At 35.5% G+C, this 24267-nt stretch overlaps 1 protein-coding gene across 1 annotated transcript in view; it reads left to right on the top strand.

Moving 5' to 3' along the window:
- LOC149083210 (RING finger and SPRY domain-containing protein 1-like) overlaps nucleotides 1–18009 on the top strand; it is a 46017-nt gene extending 28008 nt beyond the window's left edge. The window contains exons 11-17 of the mRNA XM_089236406.1: nucleotides 4207–4350; nucleotides 5240–5351; nucleotides 8908–9010; nucleotides 12789–12944; nucleotides 14165–14269; nucleotides 16659–16745; nucleotides 17730–18009. Of these exons, the coding sequence (XP_089092532.1) occupies nucleotides 4207–4350; nucleotides 5240–5351; nucleotides 8908–9010; nucleotides 12789–12944; nucleotides 14165–14269; nucleotides 16659–16740 (702 nt within the window). The 3' untranslated portion in view covers nucleotides 16741–16745; nucleotides 17730–18009. The remainder of the gene's footprint in view (nucleotides 1–4206; nucleotides 4351–5239; nucleotides 5352–8907; nucleotides 9011–12788; nucleotides 12945–14164; nucleotides 14270–16658; nucleotides 16746–17729) is intronic.
- The last annotated feature ends 6258 nt before the right edge of the window (nucleotides 18010–24267 follow it).

Here is a 24267-nt window from a genome sequence, read left to right as displayed (position 1 = left end):
GGAGAGCTTAGCGCTTGTTATACATTCAATGCAGCAGGACATCTCTACTCTATTTAAATTGCTACCATCGAAGCTGAATATTGCACCTGGTTCGAGTGATAATGTCTTGGTACCTGACTAGATTCTGGTACCTTCCTATGCCCATGTTGCATGTAATCTCCTTACTGCTTCAAATGACCTGCCTGATGGTTCTGCTGCTCGCACTGACCCTCCTCACTTGGGATCGGTGTCGACTATACATGGCCCTGTTGCTCACAGCCAGCACATTAGTGCTGCTCCTGCTCTGGAACGCCGAACCAAGTTCAGGGTGGGAACCTCCCCCTCGTCTCAAGTGAGAGTGGTGCACAGGTTTTCCTCAGACACTTCAATCTCGCAACATCCACTGCCATCTGGGTAATCTTTATTTTGAGTTCTATTGCGTCAAACTTAACACAAGGAATGCCTCTAGCTATGCCTCATTCATCTTAACTTCCACCAATGATAACTTCGACGTATTGAGCGACCCTTCACTCTGGCCATCGGGCATCCACATAAGAGAATTCTTTGGTACTCATCTTATTGTTGATTCTCCTATCGATCCAGCCAACGTTTAGAATATCCCACCTCCGAGCGACATTGTTAATCAACAATGACTACAATGTGGTTCCTCACAGCTCCAAACAATGTCCTTCTTCGAGCACCCCCCAAAACGGGATTGATTGGCATTTTTATGAATCTTAGAAGTATAATGAATAAACTGTTCAATCTACACTATTTCATTCGAGCACATGATATTGACATCTTGGGCATAGCCGAGTCTTGGCTGAATCAGTCTATCCCAACACCTTTAATAGGCTTACCGGAATATGAGGTATTTCAGCACGATCAATCTTTTTCTTCAAGTGGTTTGTGCCTTTTTATTAATATCAAACTTAAACTGAAGCTGCTCTCCAGGCCCCATATGGGCCACGAGATCAAGATTGTGTCAGTGGACATCAAGTGTCGAAATAATAGATGCAGGTTGATTTCGGCTTATGTCCCTCCTAATAGGTCTTGCTCTACTGACTATTGGTCTGTCTTTTGGAGTGAGCTTTCCCAGCTCTGTTCGGTGGTTTTGTTTGGTGATTTTAATCCATAGCATTGACTGGCCAACCGGTAGGTGTTCATCTGGTGTGGGGTCACAGTTCGTGGAATATTCTACCGAACTGGGTCTTGTCCAGTTGGTCCACTTTCCTACAAGAGCGGTCGATTCCTTGGATCTCCTCTTCACTACGACCCCCTCGTTGGTCCAGGACTTGTTTTCACTATATTTATTCTGTTACAGTGACAACCTGTTCCATCTTCCACTTCATTTCTCATTACTTATTACCTCAGATGTACAATCCAATTGATCGTTAAATTACTTTAAGGCCAACTACTCTCTGTTATCTTCTGTTGTCACCAAGGTCTACAACCAGGCGGTAATAAATGTCCTCCCTACTCTCTATCGTCGCTCCGAAGATCATATCCCACCTTGTAGGATCTCTCGTAGATCAGATAGAGTTCTATGTATGTGCAACAAAAGAAAACTATATGCCTGTGGTGCCATTTTAAGAACTTTCCCTCTCAACTTTCCAAAGGTAACTACAAAAATATGTCATAGATCTACTCAGACTATGTGCAGCATAGAGAGCGTTTGCATCTTCAAAAACTTTGCATGAATCACGATTGCAATTATTTTTATAAAGATGTTCGCTATAGACTTTGTGCGTCTAGGAGCATCTCTGTGTCTCTGAACAATTCAGTAGTAGCTGAAGACCTTGAGAAGGCTAATACCTTCATTGACATCTTTTCTCGTTCCTACAGTCCTGTTGGACAGGGCTATGACCATTCCACCAGTGACCTTGCGGGAGACCATCTGATTTCTAGTGACGTTCAATATCCAGACAATACAGTTCATTATTTCCTCTCTTTCCACCAGTGCATCCCTGGGTCCCGGTGGAGTTCCAGGCATTTACTTCAAACTCCTCTTTGACGTTATATCTCCACTCCTCAGTTTTCTATTTTCCTACTTTTACATCCATGAGATCATCCCTTATTCCTGGCACTCCGCAATTACCATTCCGGTCTACAAAAAGGGTTTAGGGTTCTGCATCAGATCCATGCAATTATCGCCCAATTTCCTTGACCGACATCACCTGCAAAATTTTTGGAAGATGTATTGTCAATCGCTTCCTTCCATATGTAATTGAGATGGGTCTTATACCTTCTACCCAATATGGTTTCATACCGGGCCACTCTTTACCTGTTCAGTGATTAGTCGCCCACTGTCGTGGTCGACTATTGATAAAGGTCACAATGTTGATTTCATCTATGTGGATTTTAATAAGGCCTTCGATAAAGTAGACAGATCAATGCTTTTAAGAAAGCTAACAGATATGGGTGTTCCTGGCAAAACAGTCAAGATGATTCATGTCCTACTGTCAGACAGAGTCCATCATGTTCGAGTGTCTGGGTCTGTGTCAGGGAGTCGGCCGTACCAAGCGATATTATCCAAGGATGTGTGCTGGGTCCTATTCTACTCACTTTGTTCACTAATGACATAGCTCAAGTCGTCTTTCCCATTCTACAATTCGCAGATGATATAAAGCTATTCTCAACAATAGACATTTCATTTCGCACCCTGCAGTTCCCAGACTCTATCGACCATTGTCAATTTTAGCCATTGCCCCGGATGAGGGGGGGGGCCTGGGCAGTGTCGGGTGCTTTATTATGCATATAAAATACATGAATATAAAAACACATTATTATATTAACACATGAATATAAAAACACTCCATGCATCTTTCCTTGTTGGCTCGGGTGAGCCCTCCTCCATGGCCAGGTCCTGGACCACGTCTTCCTTCATTGGCTCGGGTGAGCCCTCCGCTATGGCCAGGTCAGGTTCTGGACCCACGCGTCTTCCCACGTTGGCTTGTTGACTTGGGTGAGCCCTCCGCCATGGCTAGGACAGGTCCACGCGTCTTCCCTCGTTGACTTGGGTGAGCCCTCTGCCGTGGCCAGGCCAGGTCCACATCTTCCCTCATTGGCTTGTTGGCTTGGGTGAGCCTCCGCTGTGGCAAGGCCATTTCCACACGTTTTCCCTCATAAGCTTTCAACACCAGACAACACAATGGGCCTTGAGACTGCCTGTTTTCGTCTATTCTATTGGAGTTGCCAGAACAATCTTCCTATTTCCATCCACAGGTGAGCCTCTGCCGTGGTCAGGCCAGGTCCATGCATTTTCCCTTGTTAGCTTTCAACAACAGACAACACAATGAGCCTTGAGACGGCCTGCTTTTGTCTATTCTATTGGAGTTGCCAGAACAATCTTCCTATTTCCATCATCAAGAGTGGCTCTATGCATCTAGGCAGACCCACTGACTCTGTCTACTATCAGAAGGATCATGAAGTTTTGCAACACTTGACCATATACTCTGATCTGTTTATTTCGATATCTGGTTATCTCGACTTCACTGATCATTATCGTAATATGGTCTGCAGGGCCAATAGTCGCATATAAGATGCGTACAGTAGGTGCGATATGCATACCCTGACTCACTTTTTGCACATAAGTCCAACCTATTCTTGAATACTGCTCGCAGGTGTGGTGTCCATATAAAATTAAAGACATATTACGCATCGAGAGTCCCCAAAGGGTTTTTACCAAACAACTTACAGATATTGGTGGAAGATCATACCAAAAGAGACTCGAGATACTTGGTATCCACTCCTTGGAGTGGGGGGATGGGGCCTCTGGCCACTGGAGTTTTTTATCTTCAATAAAAAATTCCAGTGGCCAGAGGCGATTGCTATCTTTATGGCTTTAGATGCGCCGTTCAGCCTTCCACATGACCTCGTTTCTGCTCCTTATGCTAGATTCGTTTCTTCCTTGGACGATTTTAACTGTACACCTTATATGAAGTGTTTTTCTATTTTATTTATGTTCCTTTATGTTTTTAGTTTTGAAACTTAAAAGTGTAAGTGCAATCTTGCCTACTTAGTTGTGTGTGTGTGATAAATAAATAAATAAATATGGATCGTGTGTGAAATTGAAAATTATCAGAAATGAAGACCAACTTTGATATACATCATTGATATTGGAAAAACTTTGATATATTCTAAAAGATTTTAAATAGCACATTAATACTATTGTACATACTATAGTACATTAATACTATACACTCCCCTCACTTCTACTCCACCTAGGCTCGCTGTGATGCTTCATCTTTTGAAAGTGTAAGGTGTACTTCGAAAGTCGATTCTGGTGTGTGGTATTATGAAGCTACTGTTATCACATCTGGTGTGATGCAAATAGGCTGGGCTACAAAAAATAGTAAATTTCTCAATCACGTAAGTGCCAATTATTTTATATTTGAATGAAAAGTCATAAAATGAAACTTGAAATTTAGCTCTAATGCGTTCTTGAATTTTAATTATTTTCCTCCTCTCTCCCCTTCCCTAGTTAAAGCCTCTGTCAGTTGCCCTTTAGAATAGTAATTTCTGTACAATGACACTGTCTCTCTGGTCACATAGATATACATCAGTCCATTTGTGACCACTGTGCACAAAAAATGTGTCCCACTTGGGATTTGCATGCAAAATAGCATCATGCAGCTATTTGTTTTTCGAGGTCTGAAAGTTGTTATATGGTCACAAAATTCTGTTTCTCTTATGTATAAGTGTATTAATCAATAATAAGCTTGTTCATAAGTGAGTTTTTACTAGATGTAAAGTTTCCACATGTCTTGCACCATATACATCTCCATAGCAATAATTTCCCCTTAATAATTTACAGATTTTTGAGAAAAAATTTGGACGATCTACAGTTGAAGTGCCTGAGATAAATCTTCAAAACTGGTATCGTTGTTAAAATATATAAAATAAAGAGCAAACGATGAGTGGAGCAGTTTTTCAATTCTTTCCCATTTTCCCAGCCACTCTCACCTTATATGTAAATTATATCACTTGTCAAACCGCAGGTAGGTAGAAATGAAAAAAATAATAATGCTTTGGCAAAGGAGAAAAAAAAAGCAGTTCCCATTTACAGGATCACCAGCAAGGAGTCGCGTTTAGAACTGAGAGAGAGCTCAAATGTGTTTCTTCCATCTACTCAAGGTTGAGATATCTCGCCCCTGTATTTAAAATAAGGGGTTATATTTTGGAAACTCTAAATCATGATGAACTGTGAAATTGTTTTTCTGGAAAGAAAACACTGTTTGTTGAATTTGTTTTTGGATAGGAAGGCTATGGAATTGGTGATGATGAATATTCTTTAGCATATGATGGTTGTAGGCAACTTATATGGTATAATGCATCAAGTTATTCAAATGGCCATCATCGTTGGAAAGCAGGTGAGAACACAGCTTGTTTTTTGTCTTTTTTCCACTGTTTCAAATCTTCAAACGGGTTATATTTCTTGTGCTTTCATCTTCGTGGAGGGATTACAATCGGATTCCATTCCCCAACCCAGTGGTTAACATACCAATCTTCAGTTTAAATGAGAGTAATGCAGAAGAATCGGTTGTTCGGAATTGACTTTGACATCTAGATGAGGTGTCTAATTAGCCTTCAGGATATTAAATGACTAGGGTGTGACAAATTGATCAAATTCATGTATTGACCAATTTCTTCAATGTTTATGAAGGAAAATGTATGAAAGAAGAAAGAAGCCATGGATCATCATTCCAGTGTTTTAGAAGTATTTTTTAACCCTTAACTGCCATGGTGGGGTCATTTCATACCCCATGCATTGCTCATCTTCCCGCCCCTTGAGAAATAAATACATCTTGTCCATCCTGTTATCAGTACTTTTCAAGCTGTTGGTTTACACGTGTTTGACAAATTTATGATGTTCTTCTGGTTTTTTTTTTCTTCTATTGTCATTGGTCGAAGTTTTTGTGGGGTATGAAATGACCCTACCGGACCACTTGCATAAAGCTTTTTTATCTGAATGCTGAAGTGTTCTGATCAGAATGGCGTCTCCGAGGAGCGTCAGTTATTTTGATAGCGATTTCAAATTAATCGTAAACATTCAACCTAGGTTGAACAGAGGATAATGCCGTTAGTGAATCTTCATAAGATCTGTGGGATCAACATGTGGTGTTGTTTGCAAGAACTGCATTTCTGACTTCAAATAAGACTTGTAAAAATATGGTGAATATTATGATGATTCAGGAAAGATGGGAAAAACTTAGAGGTGGTAGTGCACGCAAAAACAAACAATTTTCATCAAAGATTGCCTGGTCTAAAATGAAATGCAAACGTGCTATAGGACACAATATAGTAAAACCGAGGATATAAGGAGAAAACACAAAAAAAATGTGTATGTTAAAAAAGCAATTTCAACGAATAATTTACAATAATTTCTTAAAAGAGCGACCGCCAACAGTGATGCAAGAAGAACAGCGGCGAAGGAAGGATTGGTGAACACTCTGGAGTATTGCACGTATATCGTGAACCTCCCCAGCAGCAACCGAAAGACTTGCAATTAGGTCCTCTTCACAGTCAAGTGGAGTCTCATACACCAGACTCTTCAGCTTTTCCCACAAAAAGAAATCAAGACACAACAGATCGGGCGATTGTGATGGTCAAGCTACAGGACCACCTCACTCGATTCATTGATTTGGAAAAATGACTTCCAGATAGTGCCATACCTGTCATCCATCCAAAATGGACTAGAGCTCCATCGTGCTAGAACCACATACACTTCTGGTGGGCAGTTGGAACATCCTCTTGCACAAACGTCCGGTATTTGCCCTCGTCAAGGTGTTCAGGCAGAAGATTCGGTCCTATTAGGTGGTCGCCGATGATTCCTGCTCAAACATTGATGGAGAAACGTCGCTGATGCGCATGTGGATTTACAGATGCTCAGATATGTTTATTGTGGGTATTAAATGCACCATCTCGTGCGAAAGTTCATCCATCTGAGAAAAAAAACAGTTGCAGCAACAACTGTATGTGCTTCACTCTGCTGTAGGAGCTAGTGGACAAAGTCTACGCTGCGAGAATGATATTCTTTATTCAATGATTAGACTTGTGTGTGTGTGCGTGCGTGAGAGAGAGAAAATGGTATGGGTGCAACCTCTCTCCCTTCAGCACCTGCCATGTCATGGATTGTGGCATACCAAGGCTACGGCCCACAGCTCATGGCTTGTAGTTGGTGAATCTGCCACCATTTCCAAAATCCACACCTGCTGTTCTGGCAGCCCTTGTATGACCTGCATCAGACTGGAAGGCAAGAAAGGATCCCGTTTCGCGCAGCTGCCAAGGCAAGCATGCAAATGTTTTCGGATTGGACAACTGCCTGTGGGGAAAATGCTCACCGTATATTCGTGCTGCCTCTGTGGTTCTTCTGTTTGCAGCTCTGTAAATGAAATGCATGTCTGTTTTTTCAGTATTACTAAAGTGCACCATTATCTTGTACGTTACAACTGTTAGAACGATTGCACTCTTCGTATAATTTCACAGGGCTGGCATCTATGCCTTTTATTCACTGTGATGCAGATTTGCATATGGTGGTTTCTTTCCCAGGTTACATTTATATGCACAGTGTTCTTTTTCTCCCGTAAATTTCAACAGGAATGCTGTTTTAACATTTGAGCGGCTGTTTCCGTTTCATGTTAGATCATGCATTCTTTGATGACAATTGTTTGTATTGATGTGTACTATCACCTCTTAAAGTTTTCTCATCTTTTTTGAATCACCCTGTATTTTAAAATACATATCTGTTCATTTTTTTAATCATAAAAATTATGTTCAAAAAGTTTAATATGTAGTTTTAAAAACTTACAAAAGTCATGTATCCCTCCATTTCTTTCGAAACGTGTCTTATTAAAAGATCATTTTGAGAAAATATTTAAAGTAAATTGAGAAGAAATTATTTAGTGACTTGATTGATAGATGAATGAAGTCATGTAAAAAACCTATTCCTTTTATAAAACTCTTTTTGTTGATTTTTTTAATGCATTAATACTTGCTTGGGTGCAATTGGCACTGCAACGCCAGTTACACACAAAATTTTTACAATGCCAGTTAAGGATTAATCTATAAATTGTTTTTATTGCTGTTTTCATCCAACATAAGTAGATACAGGCGGGATTACAAAGAATGCGCATAGTGAGGGGGAGACGAATGTCTGCCTCCCGCTTCTGCCAATAATACACATTTTTTTACTAAATGTTGGAATCATCCCTACCCTATATCTGCTTATGCCATCCAAGATATGGGAAAATTATGAGGTTTAAGATACAGGCATTGTTATAAAAAAAAAAATTGGTCATGTAGCATTTTCTTTCACTGGTTTAAGTGTAGTAGAAAATCATGTTTCAATTGATTTTAATTGCTCAGATTAATTTCAGAAGAATCAATTTGAAGTGTGAACATAAATGAATTTCACAGCATGAAAGGGATAGTTGATTATTTGATCAATTTATTTTACTTACTACACATTAATATTGAAAACATTTAATTATTTTGCAGTTATTTAATGATTGCTATTCATAGCCTGGAGTTTTACTCCACTATATTTAACTCTCCTCTTAATCAAAACTTCATTTCTATTACATAGAACCATTATTTAATATAATCATATAGAGGGAAAAAACATGGTAACAAACATATTTTTAAATACCATGATACTATTTTCCTCAGGAATTACATCTATGATGTATTGTAACAATTCTTTAGTAGTTTTGCCTAATAATCAACATAATTTTATTCTTTAACTTTTGTTGATCTAGCATTTTATAATTTGCTAGTCTTATTTGAAATTTTTCTATGGCGTTTTTGATTTCTCAGTCTTCATTATTAGACTTGATTACCCCTGAGTCTGAAATTTTTTTATTGCGCTTTATAATTGGTTCATTAGAAAAACTTGTTTGAGCAAAAACAAAACTGATTTTTTTATAGGTGATGTAGTTGGTTCCCTTATAGATTTGAAAAAACAGCAAATAACATTCTATCTCAATGGACGAACTGTTGCTTATTGTAATCAAGTATTCCAGAATGCAAAGTAAGAAACAATTTTATAATTTTGTTTTATCAGTTAGTACATCCGGTGTTTTTTAGTATAATTTTCTAGTTTGGGCTTGAAAATTCTCAAATAACTAAATGAATCGGGTACGTGCTTAGCATTTCATGTGACTGCAAAATCCTTGTCTGGGGTGACCATTACAATATCATACTGATAGATTAAAGTGTCAAGATAAATTAGTTGGTATATCAGTTATGAAAGCAAGTGAAATTTATTTCATTGTGTTAAGTTCCTAAGAACTTTGACAATCATCTAAATATTTTTCTGATTTTTTAGCCCTGACTTATGACTATCCTCTTGATATGTCATGTTTTTAGCAAACTAACAGCATTGTGTGTGTGTAGTGTGCGATGGATTTGAAAATAAACTGCTTTTGAATATATTTAAATTTTAAATATAATCTATTTTATTTTATACTAGCTATAATACCCGGCATTGCCCGGGTTTTCTTCAATGAAACGTTTTGGATCACGTGATATCTCCCTCTTTCTTTTAGGGACATACAAACCGTGTTCAAGTTGAACCAATATGGCGACTTCCTGTGCAACTCACGAAATAAACAAATCTAGATTTCAAGAAACGTAGAAATGAATATATGTATTTTTTTCTTTTTCAATGGGTGCCAAGTATTTCGATTTCCGCCCCCCCCCCCTTAAAGTTCTAGTTATTCATCTGCCGGTTTCTGCTTCAAAAAATAGTAAAACTGTGGAATTTCTTCGATGTACTTTATGAGCCCATAATTAATTTTAAAACAATCTAAACTATATGAATTTATGCAGTTAGACAATAAGGAGACATTAATTTTCTTACTTCAAAAGATATAAATAAAAAGTTTAAATCAATGTTATTGCATGAATATCCGACTCAAAAGTAGGTCCGGTTAATTACTTCATATTTAATCTCCTGGGCTTCATATCTCTAAGCGAACTCAATATTTAAAAAATCGAGAATTCAATACAATTTTTAAAATTATTGTGACAGGAAACCCCACAAAATTTCCGCATTTCTACAGTAAAATGGGCAATTTTAACATTGATTTCTATGGGGATCATCCTTTTCCTGACCCTCAAAGCGATGCTGATGATGATTATGACGTCTATTCAAAAAGCCTCATTACTGAGAGTATCGAAAAAGTAGCAAGCCATTATAAAGGCATAAACTATTATACATATACTAACAGGATTTGAGAAGTGACAAACCATTGTAAAGGCATAAAACACGTCTCAAACGCATTGCTATAGTTTGTTTCAGGTTAACTTTGCAGTGAAAGAAAGGTAGAGAGTGTATTCCTTCGCCACAAAATATAGTTCCCATACATCGGAGGTTTCTGATGATCATTTATATAGAATATTTCAATTTTTTTTATGATTTTGAAAAAGATACTGAAAAAATACCGTTTTGAACCAATGTATATTCGTTTAAAATTATTAAATTAGATAAAATATTGGTTACCATTATCAGAAATCCATGGCGAGCTCAAGAACACTTTCGCGCGATTTCCAAGAAATTTTCCCCGCCAATATCACTGTAGTGCTTTTTTTTTTGGTTGCATAATTATATATATATATATATATTATATCGTCATTTTGTTGAATTTTCCAATAGATACAATTTTTCATTCAGTTTTGTATGTAGTTATAGGTCTACACACCCAGAAGAATATCCAGTTTTTTTCTCTCTCGAAAATAGCCTTCAAGGAATTCAAATATTCACTCATAGATTAGATAGAGGAAGTGTCCCTCTTTCACCACAGTGCCGATACCGTTGTGAGAGGCTCTCTTTATGGGTGTAGGTTACGGTTCCAGGCGCCCCCCCCCTTTTTTTTAAATTATCTATTTCTTGCCATGTTCGTAGGATAGGGGTGGTTTCTGAATTCCAATAGCCGATAACGGAGGGTGTTGACATAAGTAATGTCTCTTTTGCACCCACACCAACACGCCCTCTTCTCCCCCACAGCAGAGGCTTCTTCTTCTTACCAGGCAGGGACCTGGCTCTGTCCCGCTAGGGATATTAGCCATTTACTCGGCTGAGTTGGTCCGTGCTGGAGAGTGCTGAAGGTGTCCGACCGGGAAGCCCTCGAGATACATTCGAAGGCCATCCGGTCCGGCACATCCAGCCCTCTTTCCTCTTTTTATCCATGATGAGGGCACTATCCAGTCCCCCCCCCCCTCCCATCAAGCAGCCTAGCATTAGTGGTGTCCCTGTGGGCCGCTCGTTCCGACCTGATTTGATGCAATTCTGCCATCTGGCTCCTTACCAAGCTGTGGCTCCAGATGTTGCACATGCGCACCACCCAGCGAAGCCCTACCTCTCCAGAATTTCTTCATCATCAAATATCATATTTAACAATTATTTACAAAAATCACAGCAGAGGCTGTTCCTCCAGATGCCCCTTCAGTGTCTCTCCAGATAAATATAAATAAGCAAGAGAGAGAGAGAGAGACCCACAATGGTTTAGGCTTGCAGTGTATTTTTTTCCTTCTGTGACAGTTGTATCTTTCTTTTCACCAGAGATAGAAACTCGCTAAAACGTTCTCCGTTCTTTTTGGCAATAATGGAGCACGTTATTGAAAAGGAAGGAATTTTCGATTGCAGATTGCCTGATGGAACACATGTTGGAGCAACAATTAATAAGTAATAGAGAATCCGATAGTTCTACAACTTCAAGTAAGGATTCCATAGAATGGGAATCCATAAAAAATGACTAAAACTGTAGTGATAACAAGTGGCATCGACGTATATGTGTTCGGGTGGGTGAGCGACGGAAATTTTGGCAGGAAAAGTGAGTAAAAGAATTCTAAATTTTTCCTTATCATTTTTATTATTATTATTTGGGGCTATTCCCCAATTCAAACGTGAAAACCGGGTAATAGAAGTTACTAAGATACTTTTCAATTAAAAAAAAAAGTTTTTTTTTTTTCAAAAACCGCACTTTAATTTCTGAAAGTATTGACGATGGTTTTTTTTTTCATTAGCTAATTGTTACTAACTGACTGCAATTTTTTCTAAAAGCATTACGTTATACGTAAAAAATATTTTTTTCTGCGAGATTGGCGAGAATCAGCCATACCTTACCGAGGCCACGCATCGATACATAGGTTAAGAGGCTTTCGTTGTCATAGCAACGAGTGATGCGGTTCCCTCGTAGCTTCCTCTTCACTGCAAAGTTAACCTGAAACGAACTATAGGCAACCACAGTAACCAAAGTAAACGTTCGGAAAGTGATTGTTGAGGCCCAAAAACCATTGTTGTTCAACCGTTTTCAGCCCATTTGGGGCATTTGCCCTGCGCTGACGAAATTTTAAAGTAGCCTATCGTTTAAGTCGGGTCCCATTTGGTATATATGCAAAATTTGGTGACGATCGATCTAAAGTTGTAGATTTGTATAGAGAACATACATACACACACACACACACACACACACAGAAAATCAATTTTATATATATAGATTTCTAAAATTCAAGGGCATGTTGAGTTATTGTATTAAGAAAGCGAAGTCAAATTATTACGAGAACTACAAATTATTTTTTCATTAAAAATTTTAATGAAAAACTGCAAATATTGCATTGAAACATTCTTTGGATTTCAAATAAAAGTTTTTCATAATTTTGGAAGATGTGTTTCTGAAAGACAAAAAAACATGCACACATTTCACGTATGCTCTCTCTTACTGAAAAAATCACATTTACATTGTCACATCAATTACATTGATTGTATAGATTAGAAAAATTATGTTTTTCCCCTTTCATTTTTTTAGGTCTGGTTTTTTTGCTGCTGCTAGCTTCATGTCATTCCAACAATGTGAATTCAATTTCGGAAGATCGTCATTCAAGTATCCACCCCAGAAGACGAAATTCAAATCATTCAATGACAACTTTTCTCTTACCGTGAATGAACAAATAGTTCTTCCCAGGTATGACAGTATGAACTTTTGCAAAAAAATCACTAGATAATATACATTTTGTATTTTATAGCATGATACGATAAAATTTTTGTATTTTATATCCTGTCATCTTGATTTATCATCCATATGGAAACAATTTTGGTTCAGTGAAATTATTCCACCAATAATGAAAAATTATCCAAACGTTAAATCTTATATTTGCTCTTATTAACTATTTTAGATATGGTTTCTTTTTTTTCCTCATATCATAGTTGACTGGAATAACAACCATTCCTCTGCTACTGTTAGTTCTTCCACAATTATTGAATTCATGCATAACGTAAAACAATATCTGTATTGTAGCCAACCAAAGCATTCTCTCATATAGGGCTCAGCCAACCATATTTTATAAATAAACATTTTCATAGCAGTAATTTTCCCCTTCCCCCATCCCTTTAAAATCTTTATATAGGCTGTCCTAAATTGTTGACCCCGTGGTTATCACTGCGACATTTGACTATAGAAACATACTTTTAACAAAAGTTTTCAAATGACGTGCAGTTACTAAAAATGGCCGCTGTGGTGGTCGAGTGGTCATAGTGACTGGCTCCCATCGCGGGGATCCGGGTTCGAGCCCCACCGTCACCACAGTGGTGGTCGGCTGAAGTTGGTTTTCTGTGGTTCCCAACTTCAAGGCGCAAATGCGAGCCGATCTCCCCGTTAAAAAGTCTCACCACAGAGAGCAACAGTCCTACAAACAGTACAAATATTCAGTCATTACACTTCACTCACTCCACTTCTGAGATATAGATGGCAGCACTAAAAAATCATACACAACACTAGATAAGCACTCAGACTGTTAGGTACACATACTTACACTTCCGGCACAACTCACTAGGTAGTAAATTGTCCATGGCGATAGACCTGACTTGTGCTCGGCGTGAAAAAAAAAAAAAAAAGTTACTAAAAATGTAAATTTTCCAAGGGGTCATTTACATAAAAAGTAGAAAAATAAAGTTTTTTATGTGGATCCTGTGAGCTGAAACTTCCGCTTAGTTAAATGTAAATGTGGCTTTGAGACATGATTTAAAAAAATTATACATTCTTAAATACAGTATTAATAGAGATAATTGACAGTAAAATGTCATACGCCCTGTTACCTTTTATGCACCCACTATATTTTCTATATTAGATTTTTTATGATTTTCATTAAAATTTTATAAAATGTTTGAAATTATATTCTTTTATAGGCATCTGAAATTAGAAAAACTAACTAAAGATGGTATAACGGAGGGATCATGCTCTCTTTGTTTTGATGTGAATGCTACTGTGATGTTGAGTCCATGCAAACATAGGTGAATGAGTGAAAATTCTTCATATGCTTATTTAGTTTATCGAAAATGAAAAATCATATTCTTCAATGTATTACAATTGTGTATTTTCCACTGATCAAACGTTTATATACAGTAAAACCTGTCTATAATGATACTGTAGGGACCTAGAAAAAATATTGCTGCAGACAGGTTATTGTTGTACGCAGTTTGATCATTTGTGCTATTTTATATAGGAAAGTAAATATTAAAATTATAAAGAAAATATTAAAATAAAAGAGAGAAAAATTATTAAATTAAAATAGAAGAAAATATTGTTATAAACAGGTTTCACTGTATATATATTTTTTTAAAAATTAATGGTATCATAAGCCTCAATTTAGCTTCTGTTGATTTTCATTTCTTCAGCTATTATTGTGAAAATTATGAAAAAACAATAGCAATTTAACTGTTCAAAAATTGTAAATTCCATATTATTTTTAAAAAGTTTGTTAAAAATTCTGAATTTTTTTTTTTTATGAGATGGCCTATTAAAAAAGAGATTTATGTAAGAAAATAAATTCACCCAAATTAATGTGTTTTTTCATTCAGTGAACATAGTGAAAGCTAAAAATATAAGAATGATTACAATTAGAAAAAAAATTTATTTGACAGTGAATTCGATTTCCCCTTAACTATTTGAAAAGCCCTTCTTCCTTTTATTGAGGGAAAGCTAAAATTACAATATTGTTTAAAGCAGGGATTCTTAACTTTTTCACATTTGCAAACACTCTTTGGAATTAGAATATTTCATATCTTGTGGCACCCCTAATCCGACCTCTATTTTGCCAGCACTCTAATTGGTGATCCCAATCCTATATATTTCTTCCTTTTAGTATATTATTTCAAAAACATATTTCATGACCGTTCATTAACCAATCTCAGGGCAGATCCTTTAGAAATCAATATATTTAAATTTTGTTGCACAATGTGAGAAAAAAAAAAGCATAAATCAGCTGTATGGTTTCTCTATATTGTCAATAGTTAAAGCTTTAGTCATGATTTCCATATAGTTGTTTAATATACAGTTGGACCCGGTTATTACGAATTTTCACTTGGAATGAAGTTTTTCCATGTCCCGGGAATTTTGTATTGCTTATCTGTGTTATTTTGATTGCTTATAACGAACATCGATTTCAGCAAAGTACGCCTATAACAAATTTTCAAACAAGAATTTCTTTGTATTCTTATCTGAAAATTTACCTTTCTACAATGCTTAGCTACAGCTGAAAATGCCCCTCTTTTTTTTTCCTGGATAACATTTTATTGATGTATTTTTTGGTAATTAATTGTAAAATCTTTGTTTGTTTTTTTTTACTGTTCTTCATTGAGTCCAATTTTGTTTAAGAATGTTCGGAACAAAGTTATTAAAAAGTTAGTTATTTTATTCTTATAAGACAGTAACCTCCAAAATGCCTTAGTTGCATTTGCCACCAGTGGCATCAGAGCCGGGGTACTGTAGATGCTCCCCACAATATTTTTATCACACATCAGAGCATCCCAGAATTGATTCAAAAATCAAAATTTTCTACGTAAAATTCAATTTGAGTACCCATATTTCTAAAACACTTTTGGCATCCCTGTTTGCCACTTTTTAGCTAGATTCAGGTGTTGGTTGTAATAGTGTTATTGTGTGCGAGTAAATTATCAAGATGTCCAAGTGCAAAGCACTTTTAAAATTGAAGCTGTACAGTTGGCTTAAAACCAAAAACAGATGTATCAAAAATTCGAGACTACTCGAAGGAATGATTCATGATTTTTAAGAGCAAAGAGGAATTGAAGAGAAATTCCAATTGAGAGCAAAGACGAATCTGATGATGATCTGAACATCTGTAAAAAAGAAAGTCAGAAAAAGACCACGCACTGATACAGAAGCAGCTCTTGCATTGTTCGAAAAAAGTGAGAAGGAAATACTGTATATATGTTCTACTGACCAGGATCCTACTAAAAGAAAAGACCTCGCATTCGGCATGCTCATTAGGCAAATGTTTTTAACACAAAACATTCAACATCCAAAATCATATCTAGTAATGATTAATGTATTTTTTTGTTAGTGTATTTAATTATGTAAAATTTCATTATTTTTTATATGCAGGATTAATTTTTACAACTATCTATTTTTAAAGTACTTATATTACTAAAAAATGAGCATGTGCTTGTATAAATAATGTTTTATTTTGCTTAATCACCATTTTCCAAGCCAGTATGGATATAACGAAATTTGTGTGTAACAAATAAATTCAGTTTTTTCAATTTCGTTATAAGCGGGTTCACTGTACTTAATTATTTGTAAGGTATTATATAGTTGAATATCAACATAGTTATTCTGTATATAAAATTATGTTTATTGACAGGGAATCTTTATATTTCATAGGGGATTTTGTACACGGTGTGCCTTGCAGCTTGAAGTATGTCCAATATGTCGAAGCAACATAGATCAGAGAGTCGAAATATGAACCTTGTAAGTATTAGATTTTTTTTGGTTACGTAAAATGTGAAGTTAGATTATTTAAGCACAGTTACAGATTACACAATTTAACTTTTTCTGCTTGTCTATAAGCAGTTCTATGCATAAAAGAAAATCAGAATATATGTAGATTACATTCATACCCTATTGTAATAGCCAAAAATTTGGTTCACTAGGCTATAATCCAATCTAATAAGAGAATGTACTATGGATCAAAAGTTTTTCCCCAATTTTAATCTGGTGATGCTTCTAAATCTGGGTTTTGAAGAAGAAAAAAATCATTATTGAATGAATCAATCAGAAACTCTGCTCTACATCATTTTAAATTTTGAAATATTTATTTATTGCAGGGATTCTCAAACTGCGCACCCCCAATCTTTGTAATCTTTGGCGCCCCTGACAGGTTTTTCGAAGCGATTTTTTTTGTAAACTGCTTTGGGTAGCCGTGGATTAAAGACAGGGGTGCCGCAGGTGAAAAAAAGTTTAAGAACCCTCTGGTTTATTATATCAAAAGATAGCAATGATATAAATACAAGAAAGGTGCTGGTAAGATTAAATTTTGAGTGAGTTCTTTAAAAATAACTCGATAAAAATTGGTTGGCATTATATCAAGATGTACAGTGAGCAATGTAGAAGATTTTTTTTCTTCCCGTTTCCCCCAAGAAATTAGCGCTGTGCAGGTTTAGCTCTAAATTGGTAGGCTATATGTAAGCATTTTGACTGTATACATTGAAACCTGGCTATAATGTTTAGAAATGTCTATATTCTAATAGTAAACACTGCTGCTTCTCAATATAATGATAATCTCTCTCCAACATTTTCTCTTTGTACACAAAGTATCGTTATATCAAAGTGTTCCACTGTACTTGTTTTCAAAGTCTTTAAAATAATAAATTTAAGTTTATTTGGGAAACTCAATTGAATATGTCTGATTGTTTGATACAATAGTTTTCTAATTAATTAAATTATTTTTTACAGATTCATGCATATTGGGAAACAGATTTGAAAATCTATGAATCGGCCCTATTATATAAAAATTATATGAAAAAAGGGTTATTTCAACATGATAAAAAATTATAAACAAAAAAATGAAATGGAAAAGTAGCAATCCTATATCTGGTCAGAATCTCTTCGTTTCCTCCACATTGATTTTAAAAAAATAAATGTATATATTCCTGTCATTTCATTGTATATTTGCAATCACTGTGAATCATGTACAATTTTTTTTTCATGGCAATAAAATGAAAATAATAGTACTAGTCATTGTTTGTGATTTACACTGGTTGTAAGAAGAAAAATTATAAAGCTGAAGAAAACACATTGGTATAAACCAAGGGTGGTTCTTGACGGTTTAAACCAGTGTTTCGTAAAGTGGTCGATGGAAGTTACAGCATAGGATTCTATGGGTTTACTTGAGTTGGGGGGGGTGATGAGAAAAAATGTCTCTGAATTAGGGGCCGATGGAACAAAAAGTTTTGGAAACTGGTTTAAACTGTCACGTCAAAACCCTCTAAATATTGCTTTTAAATATAAAAATTCCCATTGGAACAAACACGTTAATTGCATGTTAAGTTTAAAGTGACTGTTATACAAAGACTAGTAGTAGTATACAGAGTAGAAAATTATTTAAGCATATATATATTTTGGACAATACATATATGCACTTTTTGCTTGTAAAATATACAATTTGAACAGCATAACAAAAGCTGAAGAATAAACTATGGAACTATTTGATACTTAATTCAAGAGGAGATTTGTGAACTTCATCTGCTTATATATATGTATTGATATAAACCATCTGTTATACTCTGTTATACTCTCATCTGTTATATCTTTTCATAACAGATAGGTTTTTAAAATGTTCTTTTACACCATAATATGTAATGCGAATTTCTGTTATTAAATTATCTAGACAATCATTGATACTTAAAACAATATCCTTATTGTGCATAACATTAGAATATATATCTAGCAATCAAAAAACTAAATTGTAGGACTAAAATGTCCTTTAATTTGGCAGTGCTTGTTGCTCTGTTTATAAGAATGCTGTTATAATGAAATGTGTGAAAGTTTTACCTCTTTATCATTAAATATTTTGTTTCAATTTATTATCTATATTTAACAGATTTTTGCTCTGTACACCTGAATACAAAATCTTCATTTTTTCACCTATCTCCATGAAATTCTGTATGTATACTAAACAGGGCAGCAAGCAATAGGCTACTTTAACACTAGAAAGGCTGGTCGGAGAATGTACCTAGAAAGATGGGCAGGGGTCTCTGACCCATACCTTTTTCCCTGGCAATTTTTGAACATTTTAATATTTTAAAGCATGGTATATTTTTATGATAGAGTTATAACAAATAATTAGTGGGTGAAGCAATTGGTCTGAATCCATTTTGATTGACTAATGTATAGGTCGAAAGAGGGAAATCTTGAGTTTCACATGCAGTTGCAGTCAGGTAGAGCTAATGCTCTTCCTTCGGCCACCACTTCCTTGTTTGTCAAGATTGCGACTGTGCAACAGAAACCGTTTTGTGTTCTAATCTGTGCGAGTCCGTAACAACTGTTCATCGTCAATACCCTGGTGCAGGCTGTAGCTAGCCATCCCTATGCCAGAATTAGAATTTAGCCCCCTCCCCTTTCCAAGTGGGCCCTGTGCAGGTGCACGTGCCTAGTTACAGCCCTGCCCTGGTGTTGAACTTCTTACTGCTCGAAGCATTAGGCGATGGTATAAACAATTACACATCCGACAGTTTGTTTTGCATGTAGTCCACAGAAATCCACTCGCAGTGGATGCAAACATGCTCGCAAAAGTTTGGGACAAATCTGACTACTGTATAGACATGCTGTGTATCCCAAGGTGGACATATTGAGCCCCTTTAATTTGGTTGGTAAAAAAAAAATTTGATTAGCCATGTAATTTATCTTAAGTGTCTATGTTCAATATTTTTCATAATGTACGCATTTCAAATTAGGTGATTCTTTTTGAAATGCCCTGTATATTTTTATTTAGTTTTTAAAGCATTCTGAGCAAATGACCTCTCTCGATGTGTGTCAGTGTGGAGGATACTCGAGTCTGGGGGATTTGTATTTTTTATATTCCTAGTAAGGATTTCAGTGTTACATTGCTTCTAGGTCCTGAATGGGATCAATATGTGTGATCTTGATTTATTTTTTTACAGAGTTGAAAGCGCCTGAAAATATGCTTTCTGAGGGGTTTCCAACCAAGCTTGTCAATTTAGATTTGAGAAAATTTAAATAATTCCAGTGATGTGGAATATGTATCTGTAAGCAATGAGTTTCTTGTAAAATAATTTGGAATCCTTGACGTCCTATTGACAAGGAAGTGTCCCACTATATTTTATACACTTTCATCTGCAATAGTTTTTTTGCAACCGATTGGTGGGATATTATTGAAATCTTGGATATTTATGGCATCAAGTTTGGGTGTAGGCAGGGGTGCAAGTGCCCCTCATTCATTTTGGAACAGCAAGCTTTCATTTTTGGAGCAGAAATTTTGAAAATGAAGTAGAACTGAAAACTAACTATATCTGTAATATATAAGGAGTAATTTTTCTGTGAAATGCCAAAAGTGTTGCCAAAAATGATTGGAACAAATAATTCTAAATAAATTTCCTTCACAAATTAAAGTCCCTTTAAATTTTTTCTGAAGTATCTTATCTGTCACTACTAAAACATGCATTACTGAAATGACGAATAAAAATTATTAAATAAACTTAGATAAAATTATTAGTTAAACACCATGCATGCCAAAAATCTAGGTTAAGCAAGAATTTCTGCTGCTGGAACACCAAAATTTTATTCATCCTGCTGATATAGTAAAAAAAAAAGTGTGTGCAGAATATAATAAGGGTTTCCATGAAAAAAGGTTAGCTTCTCACAGAATTTAAAGAAATAACTAAATTTAAAAGAGAAATATAAAAAAAACAAGAAAAATATAAATACCTTATTTACTTAAACAATTTCTCAACATAATAGCATGTTAATGGATTAAAAATGTTTTTTCCGCTGTTTTCTTAGCCTGAAGCCTGTTACAATATTTTCTATACGAATCATGAGTCGCTTTCAGAAGTGCAGCATCTCAATGACAATTTTTTTCAAATTTTTCATGCTCTTGAAAATGAGATTTTGTGTCTTATTTCATTAAAGCGTTTGATGGACAAATTTTGCATTGTTCAAACAGACTTTTGTTAGCACTGAACTCTCTTTCATTGTCTGCGTTACCATGTGCTTCACCAAAACTGGCAAAATTTTGAACTTTGGGCTGCTTTCAAGGTTACAAAATTTGAATGTCTACCTAATATCTATCTATCTATTCTCTGAACTGATTTCACTTCTTGTAATTCTTTTCATTGTAGAGCAACCCATTTACCACACATAATTAACAGTTCTGTTGGGGATACAATGTTAAGCAACATCCCAGCAAAATACGTGAGAGAGTAATGTACCATCCCAGCAATGCACGAGAGGGAGTGCGATAAACAAGAAGAGAGGGGTGCAAACAAAACATTTCATTCTCTCCGACAACATGTTTGAAAAGGTAGGACCTTTTTATTTATATATATATATAAAGGTCCTACCTTGGATATATATATATATAATAGCTATACAAGAGAACCGTTGCTACATGCTGCGCAATTGGCGCAGTAGGACAAGGTTTTTCATTGATGCTTCAATGTGGTTTGCATTCACTGTTTCTAGTATCATTTCCTTTTGCATCAGCTGAGGCACCGTTGTATGTAAAATTTCATTCTGATTCACACACATCCATCATCAATACTGTTGCTTTTTTTCACATAAGTTTCACTTCGCATAGTTTTCATTCTCTGAATTCTCATCACCACTGCTTCTGGATTTTTCTCATGAAATCTCTGCCAACTTCCAAAAAAAATTTCTCTTCTGTGAATCGTTTGTCATCTGTTCGTCATTTCTACAGCAATCATAAGCACATACATATTCAGGGATGGGATTGCTGTTGACTCTTTTCGGAGCAGTTTTGGAGCAGAAATCTGTGAATTCAGATCAGTGCGCAGAATCATTACCTTTGTGAAAAAAGAAAATTTTTTGAACCGAGATAATCAGATTATTAAATTTTGAACATTTTAACCAGTTATAGAGTTCCGGCGTCAAAAATCAGTTCTATATAAACTTACATAAGTAAGTTTGATAAACTTACATCCACTTGTAGGGACGTAAAAATTAGTCATAATCCAAGCTGGACATAAAAAGAAAAAGTTTACTACAGATCAAACAAATAAGCATACATTAAAAAAACCATGACATTTTGTTGACTCTGTTTTCCTCCAATTTCTCAAGAACACTACACATTTTTTCTTTCTGTGTTTTCAGGCGAACTTGCCCACTTTCGATGTCCACAAAGTTTTTCTCTTTATCCTCACTTCTATCATTTTCTCTGCAGTGTTCAGCATAGTTTTTGATGACAACTGAATTTCCAATTCCCTTTCTTCTGCTTTTAGTCTTTGATTCTCATCTGGTCGTAGAATTTTCTTATCAAAAGCTTTTTGGTGCTGAAGTCTGTCTTTAATGCGAGTTGTGAACAGTTTTCAGAACATTGGCATCACCATCAATATCTTTAGCATTTTGAGAATGCTATACATAGGATTTTATTTGCCTAATGCCATTAATACTTTCAATCGAAATATTTGATCTATGCTGCAGGAGATGTTTGTTTACACTAAAGACCCACAAGCAAAATTTTGAACTTTGCACTTCCATCCAAGTTTTTCAGATCAAATATAGATCCCCAATACTTATCTAACATTTGATAACTCACCTGTATATCTTCACACTGCAGAGAAATCCATTCATCCAAGAGAAAAGGGGTATCTGAAGGACAAACAACTTGCGGTGCTTTGAAACAATGTACTTAATACATGATAATGAAGAGTTTTCCAGTTGGGAAACGGGATACAAACACTTCATTTTTTCCAGCATGGTGTTCTCAAAAGGTAAAACTTTGAGCAAGTGCTTGACAATCTAGCACCAGTTGCAAGTGATCTATCACCTCTAATAAAAAAATTTTCTTGGGAACATTCCCCAGCTCAGCAAGATTGGGTTCTATTTCAACATCAACAACCACATTTTTCATTCCACTTCTCACTACTTTCTATAGCTACATTCTGGAGCTCAACAATTCTAACACTCGGAATATGTTCAGACGTCAGGAAACGAGCCCTAATTTTTCTCAAAAGAGGAGTTAGCTCGTCATACAAAATGTGTATGAGGAGCTCCTCTTTTTTGAAATAATGTCAGAAAGCCATTGAAAAGTTCCAACACGTCTTTCAGAAACAGCTTTCACCAAAACTTTATCTGAAAGGACTTCCTGGATTTGATGCAGTCAAGATGAGTCTGATCTGGACTCCTTACTTCTGAATCAATGCTGAATTATCTTTCATTAATTCTGGAATTCTCTTTCATTAATTCTGGAATTCTCTTTCATTAATTCTGGAATTTTCCTTCATGAATTCTGGAATTCTCTTTCATTAATTCTCTTTCATTAATTCTGGAATTTTCCTTCATGAATTCTGGAATTCTCTTTCATTAATTCTGGAATTTTCCTTCATGAATTCTGGAATTCTCTTTCATTAATTCTCTTTCATTAATTCTGGAATTTTCCTTCATGAATTCTGGAATTCTCTTTCATTAATTCTGGAATTTTCCTTCATGAATTCTGGAATTCTCTTTCATTAATTCTGGAATTCTCTTTCATTAATTCTGGAATTTTCCTTCATGAATTCTGGAATTCTCTTTCATTAATTCTGGAATTTTCCTTCATGAATTCTGGAATTCTCTTTCATTAATTCTGGAATTTTCCTTCATGAATTCTGGAATTCTCTTTCATTAATTCTGGAATTTTCCTTCATGAATTCTGGAATTCTCTTTCATTAATTCTGGAATTTTCCTTCATGAATTCTGGAATTCTCTTTCATTAATTCTGGAATTTTCCTTCATGAATGCTGGAATTCTCTTTCAATAATTCTTTGGGATTATTTTTTCTTTATTCATTATTATTTCTTTTAATTCTGAAATTATTTCTTATTAATGCTGGAATTATCTTCCCTTAATTCCGGAATTATCACTCATTTATTTTGGAACTGAAATTATCATTAATTCTAGAATTGTCTTTCGTTAAATCTAAAGTTAGCGCTTTCATTAAAATTTTTGGAATTTTACTAATACTGAAATTATTTTTCATTAATTTTGGAATTATCTCAACGATGCTGAAATTATTTCATTTATTGTTTTAAATTCCTATTTATGCCATAAGAAAATAACAGGGGAATTGTGTTTTCACCGAGTCACGTGATCTTCCGACTAATGATGTTGCGGACGACGTTCTCAGCACTGTCAAGGCTAAAGCCGGGTTTTCCTAGGAGTAGAATTTCTGCACCGTGTGCAGCGTGAAAAAGCTGATTGGTTAAAAACTTGAAATTCAGGTTTTTTTGACCAATCAGAGTTTTCACGCTGCAAA

This window comes from Pholcus phalangioides, unplaced genomic scaffold (genome assembly GCF_987345545.1).
Source record: "Pholcus phalangioides strain wild (caught in Gottingen) unplaced genomic scaffold, Ppha-v1.0 ptg000009l_1, whole genome shotgun sequence".
Taxonomy (NCBI): Eukaryota; Metazoa; Arthropoda; class Arachnida; order Araneae; family Pholcidae; genus Pholcus; species Pholcus phalangioides.
This window is presented reverse-complemented; position numbering and strand designations above follow the sequence as displayed.